An 18,406-nucleotide genomic window follows, 5' to 3' on the forward strand; every position below is an offset into this window, starting at 1 on the left:
AACAATAGATTCCCTCATCCATGAAAGCGTAGTCCATCTTTTGGATTTCTTTAATCGTGCTTCTTTTTATACTCATTTATATAGTACATCGATTTTAGAACATAATACATGTTGAATTCTAGCATTTGCCATTAACAACATCTCTCAGCATGGTTTGGTCATCCACTAAATCCATTTTTGAATTATCTTCCATAGAGGCCTGTGGGTAGTTTGATCCTGCAGTACTGGAACGAGATGAGAACTAACTCTGGAAGGCAAGTCAGTCTGTCAAAGAGATGCTTCTGTCAGTGAGTCTTTATGTTAACTGTCCCCTTTCTGGATGAAATACCATTATGATGCATTTTCTGTGTATAGCCATGCAGTGGTCCTGATTTAGAATAACCAGATTTAGAAGTAAATTGAAGTCAAAATGAATCGCACAAGCCAAGTCAGCTTGTGTTCTGCTACTGTAGTGGTCCAGTCAGGCGTGTGCTCACTTCCAGCTCACCCAGATTGGGTTATACGCAAGACACTAATGAATTCTTGTGTTTTGTTTTTCGTTACAACAAGAGTATAGCAAGGGTTACAAATCAACTTGTTTTAGTAGCAGATTGTGAACATCATCCCAAGGGGCTCTGGGACAGCTGGGTGCATAGCTAGCTAGGTTGGGTAAGGGATTTGCCCACAGCCATTGACTGAGTATGTAGCAGGAGCACAACCAAAAGCCTTGTGGTTTACCCACTGCTTCTAGACCACAATGCATTGAGTCTGGCATGGATGTTCGGCACTACTGTGACTTTGGCTCCTCACACAATAAGCCTTCCTATCTGCACCATGTATCTCAATTGCAGTGTGTATTTCTTGTGAGGTCTCAGGTGCTAACTGAATTATATTCCTACATTTGTGCTCTGCGATGGTTTGTCATCCGCTCTGTGGTTGGACCCTGCTTTGTTTCCCATAATACTAGAAATCCCCGTAATACAATTAGAGGATCTGGAAAAGGATGAGTGATTTAAATCGAGTGTTTGCATTCTTTCTACATCCATTACAGAGATAAAGATTTGCACTTCAGATATTTGAAAAAGGCTTGAAGAAAGACAAACAGCAAAGAAAAGGATCTGCATATTATAAAAGTGAGAGATGTGGAGAAAAGTTCTATTCATTTCTACTGTGTTTATAAGGTGAATGTGTACTCTTAATATGAAACAGCCTCATCCTTTTTCCTGTCACTATATATATAAAATCTGTCTGTCTATATGTCTGTCCGCTTTTTACGAAAGAACTACTTAACAGATTTAGATCAGGTTTTTTTCTATAATTTGCCTGAACATTCCAGTTGATTTTGCGACTTCTCTTATAGATTGCTTGCTGCAGCGGTTTATTCTCACTAATCCAAGACAGAGGATGTGGGCCGAGGGGGGGGGAAGCGTGACGTCAGGAGTGGGGAGCCGGGCAGGGCCCTCCTCACTCACGCACCGGCCACCGTTCGAGTTGCTGGACCTCTCACTATGTGTTGAAGTGTAAACCCCGTACCCCCCACACACACACTAGTTAGTGATACCTGTTTGTTCATTGATTTTTAAAGTTTGTCCTTTTTGTACTGCTTTGCGGGTGGAGCCGCGGGGGACAGCTAGTTTACAATATAAGAGATGCTTTTGACACTTTTACACCTTCTACAGTTGATTTTTGCTCTGTGTCTAGTGCCAATGTAATTGTCTTTGCCTCCCACCAAACCCTGAAATGGATTAACTGTGCTTGATGGTGGATGTTTGGCTGGCTTCACACTAATTTTCTGTTTCAGACTTCTTGGGTGTATATTTAAATTTGTACCGTATTAGTCTAAACAGTATAGCTGTCTTTTATTTGTACCCTTACAACAGTTCTTAATAAAAACAACAGAATGACGTACAACAATAGAATTGCTGATGGCTTCTGAAGCTGTGCTATTTGTATCTTTAGTTCATGCTGCGAAGTTGTTCATGCCGAATATCAGAGTGATACGGAAAACTCTATGGTTATTTTTCTAAGAGAGCTGTTCTTCTCCTTTCACTTTTTAGGACCCAGCAGTAACAGAAGTAAGCAGGACTACACTCTGAACTAGGCCAGCTCTCACACGAACGTCAAGGTAATGAAGGCTCAGCAGCAAATTGAACAAAAAGCTGCAGGACAGCTGAAGAAACTCAGAGAATCTTTTAAAAATAACGTCCATGCCAAACGTTTCCCTAACCTAGAATGGGGCATGGAGTCAAAGCACAAACAGAGTAGCCGGATATTCAAAGAACTGCATCTTCTGAATATTCCACAGCGGCATCTTATATTACATCAATACATGATGTGGCTGTCGGGTATACACATATTGTACATGCGGCCAGCAATAGAAAAGTACTAGCAAAGCGAAGTAAGGGGACGTTGAAGTGAATACAGTAGGTCTCTTCTGTAAAAGCCCCATTAATAAGTGATGTGCTAATAAAAACTTCAAACTTGTGAAAGTGTAGTCAGTCTCAATGCCAGCATAAGTAAAAATATGCCTTCTCCTCTTATGATGTAAAATTTGCAGTAGGCAGTCATTTAAGTGCCTTCCTTTTAATAATATTCATGCATATTTCCTTTGGTTGAGCATGCTATTTTTTACAAAGGATTGTTTGGAAAAGTCAGTCAGTCATTTTCTAACCTGAGTAATCCAGACCAGGGCCACGGTGGTGCCAGAGCTTATCCCAGGTAGCACAGGGCAGTGTGACCACACACACACACACACACACACACACACACACATGCATACACTAGGACCAGTTTAAGGTTGCCAATCCACCTAACATGCATGTCTTTGGACTGTGGGAGGAAATCCACGCGAACACGGGGAGAACATACAAACTTGATGCAGGGAGGACCCAAGACGTGAACAGTGATCTTACTACGAGGCAGCAGTGCTACCACTGTGCTGCTTTTTTGAAAAGTGCAAATAGTAATTCATTAATAAAAGAAAATGTAAAAGATGAAAATAAAAATGAATAATGGAGAATTGCACCATTTTATTTATATATACTACTAGGGGGCTCTGCCAACCCCTGGGTGGGCACTACGTGCTAGCCAATTCATGGCTCTTTTGCTTGCGTATGGGGAAGCGGATGTACAGGGTGGTCCAGATCTAATTATGCAATTTTCATTGCACTATAACTTATTAGGTTTATTACATAGAGAATTCACAAAAAACTCTTTTTGTTGCTGATAGATGGCAGTACCTGCCCTGCATTGCAAAATGGCGAGGAGACGGTTGTTTATTACAAGATATTTTGAACAATTCTTTTGTCTTGTATTGTTTTCTTGCATTGCATTAAAAGTTGCATAATTAGATCTGGACCGCCCTATACAATTTAAACAGATTGTTATTTTCATGGGAATTGTTACATATGCATAATAGAACTAATTATTTTACATTACAGCGAGTACAGTAATCCCTCGCTATATCGCGCTTCGCCTTTCGCGGCTTCACTCCATCGCGGATTTTATATGTAAGCATATTTAAATATATATCGCGGATTTTTTGCTGGTTCGCAGATTTCTGCGGACAATGGATCTTTTAATTTCTGGTACATGCTTCCTCAGTTGGTTTGCCCAGTTGATTTCATACAAGGGACGCTATTGACAGATGGCTGAGAAGCTATCCAACTTACTTTTCTCCGTCTCTCTCTTGCGTAGGGGGATTGAGCAGGGGGGCTGTTCGCAAACCTAGACGATACGGACGCTCGTCTAAAAATGCTGAAAGATTATCTTCACGTTGCTACCTTCTGTGCAGCTGCTTCCTGAAGCGACATGCTGCACAGTGCTTCGCATACTTAAAAGCTCAAAGGGCACGTATTGATTTGTGCTTGTTTGTTTTTCTCTGGCTCTCTATCTCTCTCTCTCTCTCTGCTCCTGACGGAGGGGGTGTGAGCTGCCGCCTTCAACAGCTTTGTGCCGCGGTGCTTCGCATACTTAAAAGCTAAACAGCCCTATTGATTTGTTTGCTTTTTTTCTCTATCTCTCTGACATCTGCTCCTGACTTGAAGAGGAAGATATGTTTGCATCCTTTTAATTGTGAGACGGAACTGTCATCTCTGTCTTGTCATGGAGCACAGTTTAAACTTTTGAAAAAGAGACAAATGTTTGTTTGCAGTGTTTGAATAACGTTCCTGTCTCTCTACAACCTCCTGTGTTTCTGCGCAAATCTGTGACCCAAGCATGACAATATAAAAATAACCATATAAACATATGGTTTCTACTTCGCGGATTTTCTTATTTTGCGGGTGGCTCTGGAACGCAACCCCCGCGATGGAGGAGGGATTACTGTAATTAACCATAGTAAAAAATAGTAAAACGTAGTAAGTTGAAAGAAATTTGTTTCATGTTGCGTTAGAGGTATTCGTTGCGTTATACATTTTGTTCTGTTTGGCTTTGAAATTAACACGCAAATACTTTTTAAACTTACACTTTCACTGTAAAACTTCAGTAAAAACAATTTTTTAAATTAACTTTTCATCAATATCGCATTGAATTTTGATTCCGTGTTTGGAGTCACATCGTGATAACGCAACCTATAGCTGCCTGTGAGTGATTATTGTTTAAAGTGAGGAAAACGTAAAATAAGACCAGAGAGCGCAGGAACTGTCTGACAAAAGCCTTCACGCGAATGAAAGGTGAGAGGACCGTGGGCGTGGTTGAAAATGGTTGAGAGGAGGGTGGGACTTGAAAAAAATCTCTAGACAATAGTCTCGTCTCACGGAGACTTGAAAAAATCTCTTTGCTATAGTCTTCTCTCAAGATTTTCTTTTATAATAGAAAGATATAAATTTGTGTGTATACAGTCTAGATTATACATTTAGTTCAGATTTGTATACTGTGATATCGCGTTTGCTATCGGGACATTATATATTAAATGCTTGCACTACCACCAGCCCATTTTAATGTATTGTTGCTATTGGCTCCTCCTTTTGTATTAACATTTTACTGAGAGACTAAGAGCAACAAAGTACATTCTAAAGTACTTTTTGGAAATGGCAACTTTGAATATAACTATCATTGATATCATCTCTAGTCCACTTTTTCTTGTAAGGATCTGGAAGAAACACAAATGTATACATACAAACATACATATATACTGCATGTATATTGCAAACCATTTTTCTACTATAACTTTTCCAGGGTGAGAGCAAATACAAGCTTGATGCAAAATGGCCTTCCCCATAACTCCTCCCAGACAAAACAAAAAATGTGAAAGTCTGTAATAAAATCTGAACTATTGGGCCTTGAAAATGATTTTTTTCTTTGAAGGGAAACAAAAAAAGTTAAAGCCAAGCCCACCTCATCCTATTCCCCCACCACGCCCGACACTTGTTGATTCTGTCTTAACTTCTAATTTAAAAAATATCAAGTTGGAGGTAAAACAAGTCAAACAGTTTTATTTTCAAATAGCAAGCACATTCACGCATGCACTTGTGTTACAGCTTCATGCAATTTATATCAAGGTTTGATCCAAAAATAGGGAAGAGAAAAAAAAAAAAGGAAAAGAATCAGATTTGTGCTTACAATAATCCCAGCCCAGTGTGGAGTCTCCCTGGTCAGCAAAGAGGAGCTGATGCCTGTCATTATGAAGGCCACCACTGTTATAGAAACACCTAAAAGCAACTGCAGCGCTGCAATCAGTAAAGGAAAGCCACAGCCACAGCAAGTGTGAGAATTATGCTTTTGGCCGGCATTGACTTTTCCCTTTCGTCCTTTTTTCTTCTCCATGTTTTCTGTCTTTTCCTGAACGGGGTCTCTGTTCTGTTGTCCTCCAGAAGGTTTTCCTGCCTGGCTCTGACTGTTAGGGGCAGGGCTTGACTTGCTTTTAGCATCCATTCCCATTTCTCTGTGTTTTACGATTTTTTTTTTTCGCTCCCTCAAACCCTGCCACTCTTCTGTCTGAGGCTGAGTTTCTATTTGAAATCTCACTGGCTCTGAACAAATATGGAAAACATTTGGAGCGGATTTCTCCATTCGTCTAAGTGCCACATATAGAACACCAAGCGTGGGGTGGGGGAGTGGGGAAGGCAAGGGGGGTTTCAACGCACAACAGAGCAGAGCTTTTAAAGAGCAGCATCACAAGGAATCAGACAACACATGCTACAACACAACAAAGACGATCAGGGCACCGGCAAAATAAAGCGCGGAAAGGCGGTGCTTTGCTGATACACACTAGCAGACGAGGTCTTCGTGGACCACCGGAGCGTAACTCGGCACAAATGTCGAGCACTGCTGCTTTCCGCTTTCAAGAGCCTCACTTCAGTTTTTTTTTTTTTTTGGCAGCACCAGTTTCATCTGACAGATCTGCAATTCAGATCACAGGACCTGGTGACACTAAACGTGTCTGATAAGAGAGCTCGAGAACTTACTGTACGTGTGAACCTGAATGCACCCTGCAAGGCGAAGACGCCCTGCTTTGTGCCCACTGCTGGCTCTCCTAAATCCTAGAAAAAGCAGGGCCGGAGCCCTAGGATGAATGAGTGGAGAATTATTTGCATTAAACATTTGAATATGAGAGAGAAAAACAAACACGATCCTGTCATCCGAGCAACCACAAGCGACTTTTTCTTAGGAAAACGGTTACCGTCTATTGATCTGCTTTTAACATTAAACTAATTGGAAATAGTCAAGTGTCAGGTTCCTTAATTGGACATTTTACTAGACGATTCTTATTTTTAATAACAATGAAATGAAGCCGATGAAAAGTGTGTTACCACAAAGAGGAGAAGTTTAGAAAAACCTTAAATGATGTGAACTCCTTCTCGAGTAAGTTGCAAAGTAAAGTTGTCAAATAAAATAGACGTGTCAATTGTGAGTATACCATCTAATGTATGTGCTTTGATCGAAGGTAATACTCACTTATTATGAAACTGCGCGTTTTATTTGCCATCGGGCTTTTGCTTTTCCAGGGTTGTTCTATCGAACCACGCAGCCTATCGAAATGTGTGCCAAAGCTGTTCTGGGCACGCGCAGTATACATTTATTCTAAAACAACAAGTCAATAAATAAGTTACTTAAATAAATGAATACAATTAAATTAATTTAAAAAGACCCTAGTAAAAATATTTGTCGTTTAAGCCATTAGGAGAAAACGTATCCAATGCCTTTCCCATTTTAATGTCAGTGTTTTTTGTCCAGTATTATTGTGATTGTAAGCCGAACATGATTGGTTTATGCAACCTTAAAAAAACATTGACTGATGGTAAGTAATACCATACAAATCTTATGTTCATTTCGATGTTTTGACTTTTAGATGTGTAAATATTTGCATGTGTAGCATATTTCAACAAAGGAGTACAAATCGTCAGAACACCAGCATGGCATGTGATTCACAGAGCACACTCATTGATTCATTTATTCATTCATTCTTATTTCTTGCTGAAGATTTTTCTGCCTCTAATTGTATTTTATTTTGAAATGTATTCCTTTTTTAATTTAAAGTATTTACATTTAATTTAATGGATCCTCTTCCTCTGTTTGTTTGACAATGTTTTTAACAGAACAAAATTAAAACTCAGCAAGTTCAACTTGAATTCTAAAGTTCAAAACATAAAGACCTCTGATAAAAGTTTGTGAAATTTAAAAGAGGAACATTTTAGCACAGAAAACAGCCTATATTTACAGCAAGAATATTCCCCAGTGGCACTTGCATGCTGATGTGGATGAGTACTGAATAAAACAAAGAATGCAACACAATAAAAAGCGAAACCTAAGCATAAATATTACAGATAAAAAAAAATACAACATAAGAAAATGGCTGTAGCTGAGAGTGACATCCCCTACTGCGTACCCAAAATTGTGCAGCTTTTGCAATTGGAATCATAATAACTGTATTTGCTGATCAACATCTTCTAGAAATTATAAGAATTCAAGCATTTAAATATTCATAACTTTGTTCAATTGCTTGTAAGTAATAGAATGAGTTTAGGCATTCATTCTTTCCTTTTTGTATAAATATTTTTTTTTTGTAATAATTTCAATATTTTCACTTCATTTATTTATTGATATATTTTCTTTGCCCATCTTTTAAAGTGATCTGCAATTATTATGTATGTATTTGCATATAATTTAATTTCTAATATTATGGCATTTAACTTTATATGCAGGCAAAAATACACGATAAGTAATAATAATGAATGAAATGGCTTAGGCAATAAATGAATGAATGAAAAATAATAGTAATAAGAAGTTCTTAATCGTTCATAGATAATGAAAATGTATTTTACTTATTAAGCACCTTTACAATTTTCAAGACACTTAAATATTCAGCTGGGAAAAATTAAGGACCAAAGACCAAAGTCCTATAAAGAAAGCATTAGTGAGACACACATGACAGGAACTGATGGGAAAAAGAAAAAAAAAACTTCTTATTTTAAGTGCAATTTTATTAAGCATCCCTGGGTAAACAAAAATAAAAAGCACAAAAACATTCAACAATAAAACCAAAGTTTTACAAGAAAAACCTTTACTGTAAATATTTTGAGGTACTTGCAAAAATGATTGCTCTGCTTTTTCTGTTATAACAGTTATTATTTGTCCCTTGTTGGTTGCTCTACATTCACAGTAAGACTGCTGCTTTCAGGTTGGACAGGAAACCTTCATTACTTACCATCCACAGACTCGTCATCTGTAGTCACACTTTTTCTGTTAACTTTTGACTGTCCTGACCTGCATTTAGAAATATCCAGTGTCAGGTTCTGCAGTCTAAAACATTATTCTATACATCCTGTATTTTAAAATCACAACTAAACTCAAAATGGGTACAAATGCACAGGTGAAAAACAAAACATTCTGAATCTGCAATTTCTTTTGTTAGGATTCCCTAACAATATCTGCTATATCAATACCTGCAGTGAATATATGAAAATGTCTCATCTGCACCATCGACAGAATCATTAGTAACCAACAAGGTGAGGAACAACGGCAGTTTAAAATGTTGGGAAGCCAGCAGAATCATGAAGGCATCACTTACTGCAGAGCAGCACAGAACCTCACAGTGCCCGTACCTTTAGTGTGAGACACTTCTTGGTAGTGGAGCACATTATGGGTAACAAGTGGAAACCAAGCATCAGGGTGTTGGTCCTCAAACTTATTATTTTGTCTTGGTAGAGTTCTATATGACTCTACTTTCTGCTTTTGTATTATTAATATGTAGCCTTTGTTAGAATGCCTCAAATCTCACAGACTTATCACTGTTCATAAGGTATTCTACTATATAACTTCTCCCCACCTTCTCTTCTACATTTATTACCTCAGGCAATTAGGTAGTAAAAGACAAGCAGGAGTTAAGTCACAATTTAAACAATGTATTATTGATAATATTCATAAATTATAACAATAAACAAAGTATAAGTGTACACTGGCAACCATACAACCTGATTAATGCTGATGTGTAGTTTCAGGCAGCACACAGACTTGTAGATACTTTAAATGTCTCTAGTTACGTCCTCATTTTGTGGTCAGCTTTCTTCAGAACAGGCCGCATGCCTGTCTCAATATGGCTGGTAAGCTGTGGTCTTCATTGTGTTGTCCTTTTCAGTTCATGGTGTGTGAGATGGTCATTTATCAGTTGGTAAGAGAGAGAGAGGGGTAAAGCATGCAAATGTATAGATTCTCTGTCCAAACCCTACAGCCAATAGGGGGTCTTAGTCCTTAAAGGCTTTTGATACAAGCCAATTCCAAACAGCCATACTTCAGACCAATGGGGCAGAGAACACCTTCACATCTGACACCAAAACCATTTGTTAAGGTGAAGCTTGCCAGCTAGGTAGTTGGCCTCCATTGAGAGAGCCCTCTAGAGAATCACTGGCCAAACTTGTTTGAGGCACGTCCCCCAATTCTGTTGTAAAATTATAAAGACTCAGTCCTAAAATGGGGGGGAAGGGGTTCTTAACCATCAAACCATTGCTGTTATTATCAATAATGTAACAATAATATTACATTGCTTATTACAAATAAAGACATACAAAATATTTATCAACTTATATGCAAAATTTCACACCACAACGCTTATTAATCATCAATCCTGATGGTAATTAAATTCAAAGGAGGAGAAATGCTTATGCCTTAAGGAAGAGCAAGTACCATCAATTTTTCTTATGGAGTGGAAGGAAGCGTCAACACTCTGGAAGTCTGCTCTGTCAGGGCTAACCGCCTTGTGACACTGGAGACTTCAGATCATCAGACAGGCATGTCCATCACTGTTGAGAATGTTTGTGTTCCCTGATGTGTTCCCTGACACTTCCAACAGGATTATAACAGTAAACAAGTCCACAGCTCTGCTTACTGTAGGAATAAAGTCTGCTCGAGTCAGGTGAAGTTACAAGTGACAGTAAAAGTGGCAGATGCATATGGACATTGAAACTCATTTAAAATACTGTTGTGTCAATACAATATTTAATGTTTACCAGCTGTCTGTTTTAATCCTTACCCTTAGCATAATTACCCTTTCATCTGCTCCAATGGCCTCACTGAACTGTGAAATGTGTGTTTTTCTTCTATCCAGGTAAGTGTATGTTGGCTCTATAATCACCTATGAGTAAAAATGCCAGTTTTGCTGACTTCACCCATGCATCTCTGGCCTTTATAAGATAGACAAACAAATACATTAATTTAATGAGGATACTTTATAATAAAGGCCAGCACTGAAGAGTGTCAGTTGTTTGACTATTTCTATGTGCTAGGGGTTTCTGTTACCCACCTTTAATTTACTACGTTACTTTTTTACAAGACATGACACATGACACAAAATAGGAGAAGCCAACATTTTTTAAAAAATAAAGGATTTAACATAGTTCAACATATGCCTAGTACTGTTACAGTTAGTGTTTGGTGAGAAGTTATAACAGAATGTATTTATAAAGCACATTTTCATACAGAAATATATATAGTTCCAGAGTGCTTAACACACAGCAGAAGTAAAATAGTTTACAAAGGAGTTAAAAATCAAGAATCTCTAATGAAGGTCAACAAAAATTAAGGTTCAAGTAGCCAGTAAATCTCAGCCAGTTAATATACTCATTGTAAAAGTGAAAGTCCTGCTTAACAACATCTGCTTTGGTCAAATGGCCATGGAGAACAAGAGAACTAAAACTCTAGCTGGCATCGATGCTTCAGAAATAATCCTCCCTGGTTTCCAAGGCCAAAATACCACCACGTCCCACCTGGGAATTCTTCACTACTTAATGTAATAGTTATTTCATAACTTCAGTTTTTGTGGTGGTAATTCACATTGTTTTTATATTATTGTGCAGTGTGATCAGATGCATATTAATTCATTGCAAAGAGCTTTACTAACATAAAAAGTTAACTTTATCACAAAAACCCATTTTCACTTATTTTGGTCCTGGCACAAAATGATCAGTGAAAAGTGTCCAGCAAGCACTAGGACCATCTCCTCCTGTGGAGTCAGCTACAGAATCGTGTTGCCTCCAGTGCAGAGCTTGCACAGTACTGATAGCAGGTGGGTGTGAGTGCATCTGCACGTACACTGAGGCAAAGACTTTTGGACAACGGCCTTGTGTCAAGAAGGGCAGCAAAGAAGCCACTTCATTCCAAGAAAAACATCAAGGAGAGACTGAAATTTTGCAGGAAGTACAAGGATTGGACAGCATTGTCAGGACAGACTGGTATAAAATTATTTTTTTGGATGAACCCTCCTTCTGACTATTTGGGACATCTGGAAAATTGCTTGTCTGGAGAAGGAAAAGGTGAATGCTACCATGAGTCCTGTGTCGTGCTAACAGTGAAGCATCCTGAGACAATCCATGTGTGGGGTTGCTTCTCATCACAATTCTGCCCAAGAACACTGCCATAAATGAAGAATGGTATCAAAATGATTCTACAGCACGTAGTAAGGACAGCTGAGAGGATCATAGGGGTTTCTCTCTCCTCAATCCAGGACATTTTTTAGACATGCTTTCTTCATAGAGCCTCCGTCATTGTGGAAGACATCTCTCACCTGTCACACATTCTGTTTGACCTCCTGCAGTCAGGTAGAAGATAGCGCAGCTGTAGAACCAGCACAGCCAGGTCCTATAACAACTTCTTTTGCCAAGCTGTCAGACTTCTGAGCTCCTACATGTCACCCAGTACCATACTGCTATAACTGTCCCCCAGTTATGTACTGTCACTTTACACTCTCACTTTACTATGGATATTGAGCATTGAGCAAGCTGTATACGTATACTGTAGTTGTGTATCTTTTGTTTTGTTACATTTGTATAGTTGCACTGCTTTTCGCAATGTTATGGTGTATGTTAAATGTATGTTGTTTTGCATATGCACTAGGGACTGTAAGGAAAAAAAATGTTCAACCATATACTGTGTATGTGGAGGAATGACAATAAAAGATGAGCTGAGTTAAGTTGTAAATATTTACAGCTATCTAATACATATTTTCTGTGAAAACAGCCACACTGGCAGCAAATTGAAAATTTTGTTTAGAAATGTTCAACAGTATGCACAGTATCTTTAACAGTAAATTAATTTAGATTTTTAGGTGCATAAAGCAAAAGGCTGCATTGCAAGTTCTTATAAGCTTCAGTTTCTGAACACAAAGCATGTAAATGTCTGAAGATCTGAGCTTACAATTAGAGATGTGTGGGCAGTGTTGGCCAGAAATACAGGAAGGTCCAGATTACTCAGAACCTTATGGATCATTAAAAGAATTTTAAAATCAGTCTTAAAATACACAGCCAGCCAATGTAATGAATTTAATAATTGGTGAAGCGTGTTCAGATTTTCACTTAATTGTTTAAGATTCTTGCTTCTGCATTTTGAGCAAGTGCCATTTGATTGGGATTTTTTTCCTGGCAGTCCAAATGGAAATCTAGTCAGGCTAAATGCGCTCATTTTTATAAAGTGTGTGGCACCTGTATGGCGCTACTCCTGAATAATCTGGATGCAGACATTTTCCCTCTTTATAATACATGCTATTGACAACCTCTTTTCTGAATCCTGTTGGCTAAAATGTTGGACTTGCAACTACAAGGATGCAAATTCAATCTCTACCAGCAATTGTGATGCATTTTTTAAAAATATGGAATCTAGTTAATACTTTTTTATGTATTGTTGTTAACGCAGGACACAGTTTCTGATTGCTTTTATGTATGTTGTAACGTTTAAAATTAGTTTAGTTTCTTTTTTCCATAATAAGTAGAAAGGCTTGGACTGCTTCCTTTGGACCTCTTACATTCCTTGTTGTGTTACCATTTTCTCCTCGTATTACAGGGATTTCCTCTCACATTTTAGAAGCTCTATGTCAGGTCAATCAGAATCTCTAAAATGGCTTTGGTGTGTACATTTGTGTCTTTATGTACTCTAATAGTCTAACACTCTGCAATCTTAACCAGAACAAGAAAACTTGAGCACAGCTCACCAGTTTTTAACATCATCACACTGGTTACTTGTGTTCTTTAGAATTGATTTTAAAATACTACTGGTGGTATAAAAAGTTTTAAATAATCTGGCCTCTTCCTACATTTTGGAATGCCTGTCCCTGTACATTCCAAGTCATAATCTTAGATCTTCTACTTGCTGCCTGCTTGTTATTCCAAGTGCTAAGCATGAAAGAAGTTTGTGAGGCGGCTGTTTGCTGTTATACTGTACTGTGTATGTTTGAGAGGGTGGAAAAGAGTTGCAATACTAATCAAGGAGAGAACTACATGTTAAAAAAATTGTTGAAATGTGATACCGGCACATATTTTTTACATATCTGAGTATCTTTTTTATTTGTGTGTGTATATTTCAGTTACATTTTCAATAATTACTTCTGCTTATAAATCTACCTCTCTATAAGCACTACTTATAAATGCAGCACAGTAAGAATACAATACAAAATTATGTGTAATTAAAGCACAATGTTAGAGAACAGTTTAACTATTCTGTATTATATGTATTCTGTAAATGTATTATAAACAAAGTAAAGTACAGATATTACAATAGTAAGGTAATAATTAAAAGTGTTTTGTCACAAATTCCACTGCATTCTGCAATGGACCACAGCTTAGCTGACAATTAAAGTAGAACACCACAAATCTCCATCACTTGTAACAACCCTCCCAGACTTAACTACATCAAGTGCCACCACAAGATGCTGGGAAGAGAAAAAGAAAACAAGAACAGCCATTATTACAAAAATGAAAAAAAAAACCAACATGAACAGTCTCAACAGCAGTTCTAACAAATTAAGATAAGTGATAAAGTCTTCATCCTTGTTTACAATTGTAATACTGAAGACACCTCCCTAATATTCTTAGTTGTATATTATTCTCTTTATATAATTTTTTAAATTCACTTTCCGTTACAACTCTTTGCTTTTATACCAATCCTGGTCCTCTGCCAGTGTGCACGGAGAGTGAATCAGGAGCAGGCCAGTCTTCATGGTTTGAGCTTAGTAAGTCATTTCATGGGAGAAGCAAATAGGTCTTTAAACTTGATTTAGCAATTGTGCCAGTTTTATATTTGGTTCTGCTTTTCTTTTACACATTAAATAACTCAGCTCATGATTTTGTAGACTGTTAAATATTCTATTATTTGATTAAACACTTGGAAATGAGAAGGTCATACATCTATTATCAATATTCTCCATTTGATTATTTAATTGTTCAAATAACTGAACATAAGCAGAGTTGTTATTTGTATTTTAATGTTATGATTCTGTGGTTTAATTATGTGTTGATTTTGCGCAAAGTTTTCACATTTTTTTGGTTTTCATATTATGACTAATTTTTGTTCAGTATATTTTTAACTTTGCTGTGCCACTATTTTTACTTTGATTTTCCACCACATGGTGGCCACAACTCACAATGCATGGCGTCATCAGCGTGCAGTATGCAACAAGCTGGTGCACTATTGTCCGTGTTCAAGTTTGTGAATGCACTTCTAAAAACTTTGCATGCAGTCGATCGTTTGATTTAACGCAGGCAGTCAGGATGTTTTACAAGTTCTTTGAGCTTTGATTTTTAGTTAACGGATTGGGCTTTGGAATTTGGAAGTACTGTTTTTAAGGTTTTGACCGTGGCCCATTTATAATCTTTCTTTATCAACCCCTGGTCTTATTTTTCTTGATTTTTGGCCTCCCAAAGGCTCCTGTCTTGACAAAACACTTTGCAACTTAATATTTTTAATTTTATAACCAAATTATAATTTTTATAGCCATTATTGTCACACACAGTGAAATTCTTAATTGCATGTGATAATCAACATGCAACACCTCACCACTTTCTGGTGTCATGGTTAATGAGTAAAATAAACCTTACCTTACAACTTCAGACCTTTTTACATAAAAAAATCTCAGGCAGACTTAAAAAAATATACATTTTGTCACATTCATATAAATCATATACTTTTAGATCTCCAACTGAGTTTTTCTTTTTAGTCTGGATTTTGTAAATATATTAAATATGTACTGTGATAAAAGCGCTATATAGCACCCGACCCGGCACAGACTCAGACTGAGGCACATGTAAAACACAAGAGGACTTTTATTTTTCTTCACCTGTGGGGCACGTCTTCCCCGTGAACCCCACAGGCAATACACTGTCCCAAAGCACTTAATACCAACAACACAACACACTTCCTCTGACACCACCACTCCTCCCAGGCAACCTCGTCCTCTTCCTCCCGATTCTGGCCACTGATTGGTGGTCGCTGGCTCCCTTTTATTGGGTACCCGGAAGTGCTTCAGGTGTTTGATTGCTGACATCTGGCTGCACTTCCGGATAAGATGAAACCAGTGTCCAAAAGGGGCCTGCAGCTCCTGTTGCAGCACCCCCTGGCAGTGCCTGCAGAACCCCACAGAGCTGCACAGAACTCCAACCCCCATGAAGCCCTGGGGGAGTCCGAGGCACCGCTGCAACCCAGGGAGGTTGCCATCTAGCGTCCAGGGGGTGATACTGGGCTTCCCACCCTTGTCCCCCTGGCAGATGTAGTGAAGGGGCGTCCCGACCAGGCATGGGCCCCGGCCATCCGTCACAGTACACATCCACCATCAATATACTTAAGACTGTTAGTTTGTGTGATTGTGAGGATGGTAAAGAGTGGAGATCTAGTAAGTGCAGTGGTGACTCTGCATTTACTGCAAATCTCCCAGCAAACAGACCTCTTGGGAAAAATAGGGAAGTAGTAAAGTTGTCTCTGTTCTGTGTTGTTAAAATGTTTATTGCAAGCTCAACTTAGTTGCCTTAATCACTTTTTTTAAAAATATTTACTTGATATGATCAATACAGTTTCTTATGTAGAAAATTATTCCTTTTTGACGCCTGTTTGTGTTTCTCTGTGTCTGGTACCACTGGTCTGTTTCTGGGTTACTTGGAAAGCCCTTGGACCCTGCAGTGTTCTAACCATACCTCTGCTCCTATAGGCACATGTGCAGCCTGATACAGGCCATTTCTTGATATTATTAATGACATGTTTAAAGCATGCATGAACTTACTCACCTTGCTATTTTGGATTAATTGTTGTCTGTAATGATTAATACGTTTAATATGTATATTTGAATTTTATGTATTTTTTTAGACATGTAGATTTTATTTTGAAGCTTTTCTAGTCATCTGGATATATTTTAAGAAAGTTTATTGTTTTATTCCCATCTCGTTCTTTGTTTTGTGGCAGTAAGTGTCACATGATCGTGATTGTCACATCAATTATGTCATTATATATGGTGGTATAAATATGTTGCTGGTTTCATGGCACTTCATCTCTTGGTTTAATTAAATCTTTGAACTGCTTTCTTGTGAGAGTTAGCTTCAAAACAAATAAATCTTAGCATCAGGGTTTGTTTCAGTTTATTGAGTTCTTTCTTAATTTAAAAACAAACAAATTGCAAATGTCTATATATTCATTTGCTTTTCTCCTTTTGATGTTGAGTATTTGATGTTGAGATATCTTTCAATGTTATCATTTGGTGGTTGTACTGTATAACTACCGTATATACTCGCGGATAAGTTCTCCCGCGGATAAGTTGGGACTTAATTTTATCGTATAATTTCTGGTATTTTATAATGTTTGTCGTATAATTCGAATGCGGAAAACTCACGATATTGGTCCAAGAGATTACGATATACTAACGCCGACCTGAGAGAGTAACCATGGAGCACACTGCCTTTTTTTTTCTCTGTGGATGTGGCAATGAACTGTATCAGTGTGTGCTCCTAACCTCTCTCTTTCTATTGTGCCTACGTGACCACACGGTAATACCCAAACTATTCCGAAGCAACGTTTGCACTGATTTGTGTTTTTTGTATCTCACACCCTCATCGTAAGAGCATCCCTTATCTACAATGGAGCGTTCATTCAAATGAAAATATGAAGGTGGTTTAAAATTAAACGTCGTTGAAGTAGCAAAAGAAATTGGTAACTGCACTACTGCAACAACATTCGATGCATCTGTGAAACTAATGCAAGATTGGAGGAGGCAAGAAGATGTAAAAAAAAAAAAAAAAAAAAAAGTGTCGCATTTTTGAACAGGCGTATAAGTCGGGGTCTGATTTTATGATTGATTTTTCGGGTTTCAAGACCCTGCTTATATGTGAGTATATACGGTTTATGTTGATATGTCTTCATTTTGTAGGATTTTTTAATGGCATTATTTAGCTGACATTTTATCGTAAACAGTACTGGTGGAATAGTACATTGTGCAACACCTCTCACTTTGTGATGTAACTGATCTTTTTTCTGTTAAGTTAAACTGCCACTGGTTCTGCCTCACATCACTCAGTTGGGGGTCAGAGGCAACATCATCTGTGTTGACTTTCTCCAACTCTGTGAGCTGAGCTGATCCAAGCCAGAATCCTTTTCAGAGATCATGGGTGGCCATGTACATGCACTCATGTATTTAAGCAGGGGTGGCCTGGTAAGTTCTGATCTTTTAGTCCATAATTATCTTTCTCCCTCTTTCACTCTCATACACACTCACACTCACACATACATACACACTGTCACTCTACATTTCTTCTCAGGAAAGCTCCTTACAGTGTCTCTAACTCTCTCCTGTGTCAGTGGTACCCCACCAAAATTTTTATGCCAAAAATGCCCATTGACTGAGTGAGTTTGTAGGGATGACATTAACTTTTTCATGCATATTTTATTTACAATAACAAAGTCTACATTTAGGTAACTAGTGCGTGCATTTGAATGTCCTTCAGCCTTTAAGCTTTTGTTTTTTGACATTTGTGACATAAGAAATAGCCCATAGACAACTGGCATGACCTTAATGACAAATGTAGATCTAAAAGCATCTGGAGTTTGAATTTAGATTAAGCTGTGAAAATACTAAATATGAAGATATTTTGCCGTGTTGCACTTCGCAATCATCCATCTTTCTAGTGATGCTCCAGAAAGCAAGCAAAATAAATTGTACAACCATACTTTATCACCAAGTATTTAA

General features: G+C 37.9%; 2 protein-coding genes across 2 annotated transcripts in view; one reads left to right on the forward strand and one right to left on the reverse strand.

Moving 5' to 3' along the window:
* The window catches only part of sspn (sarcospan (Kras oncogene-associated gene)), a 51,821-nt gene extending 45,690 nt beyond the window's left edge, over positions 1-6,131 (reverse strand). The window contains exon 1 of the mRNA XM_028815517.2: positions 5,542-6,131. Within this exon, the coding sequence (XP_028671350.2) occupies positions 5,542-5,991 (450 nt within the window). The 5' untranslated portion in view covers positions 5,992-6,131. The remainder of the gene's footprint in view (positions 1-5,541) is intronic.
* itpr2 (inositol 1,4,5-trisphosphate receptor, type 2) overlaps positions 1-18,406 on the forward strand; it is a 1,448,083-nt gene that overhangs the window by 642,915 nt on the left and 786,762 nt on the right. The gene's annotated exons all lie outside the window — the stretch shown is intronic.

The sequence above is a fragment of the Erpetoichthys calabaricus genome, chromosome 1 (genome assembly GCF_900747795.2).
Source record: "Erpetoichthys calabaricus chromosome 1, fErpCal1.3, whole genome shotgun sequence".
Lineage (NCBI taxonomy): Eukaryota > Metazoa > Chordata > Cladistia > Polypteriformes > Polypteridae > Erpetoichthys > Erpetoichthys calabaricus.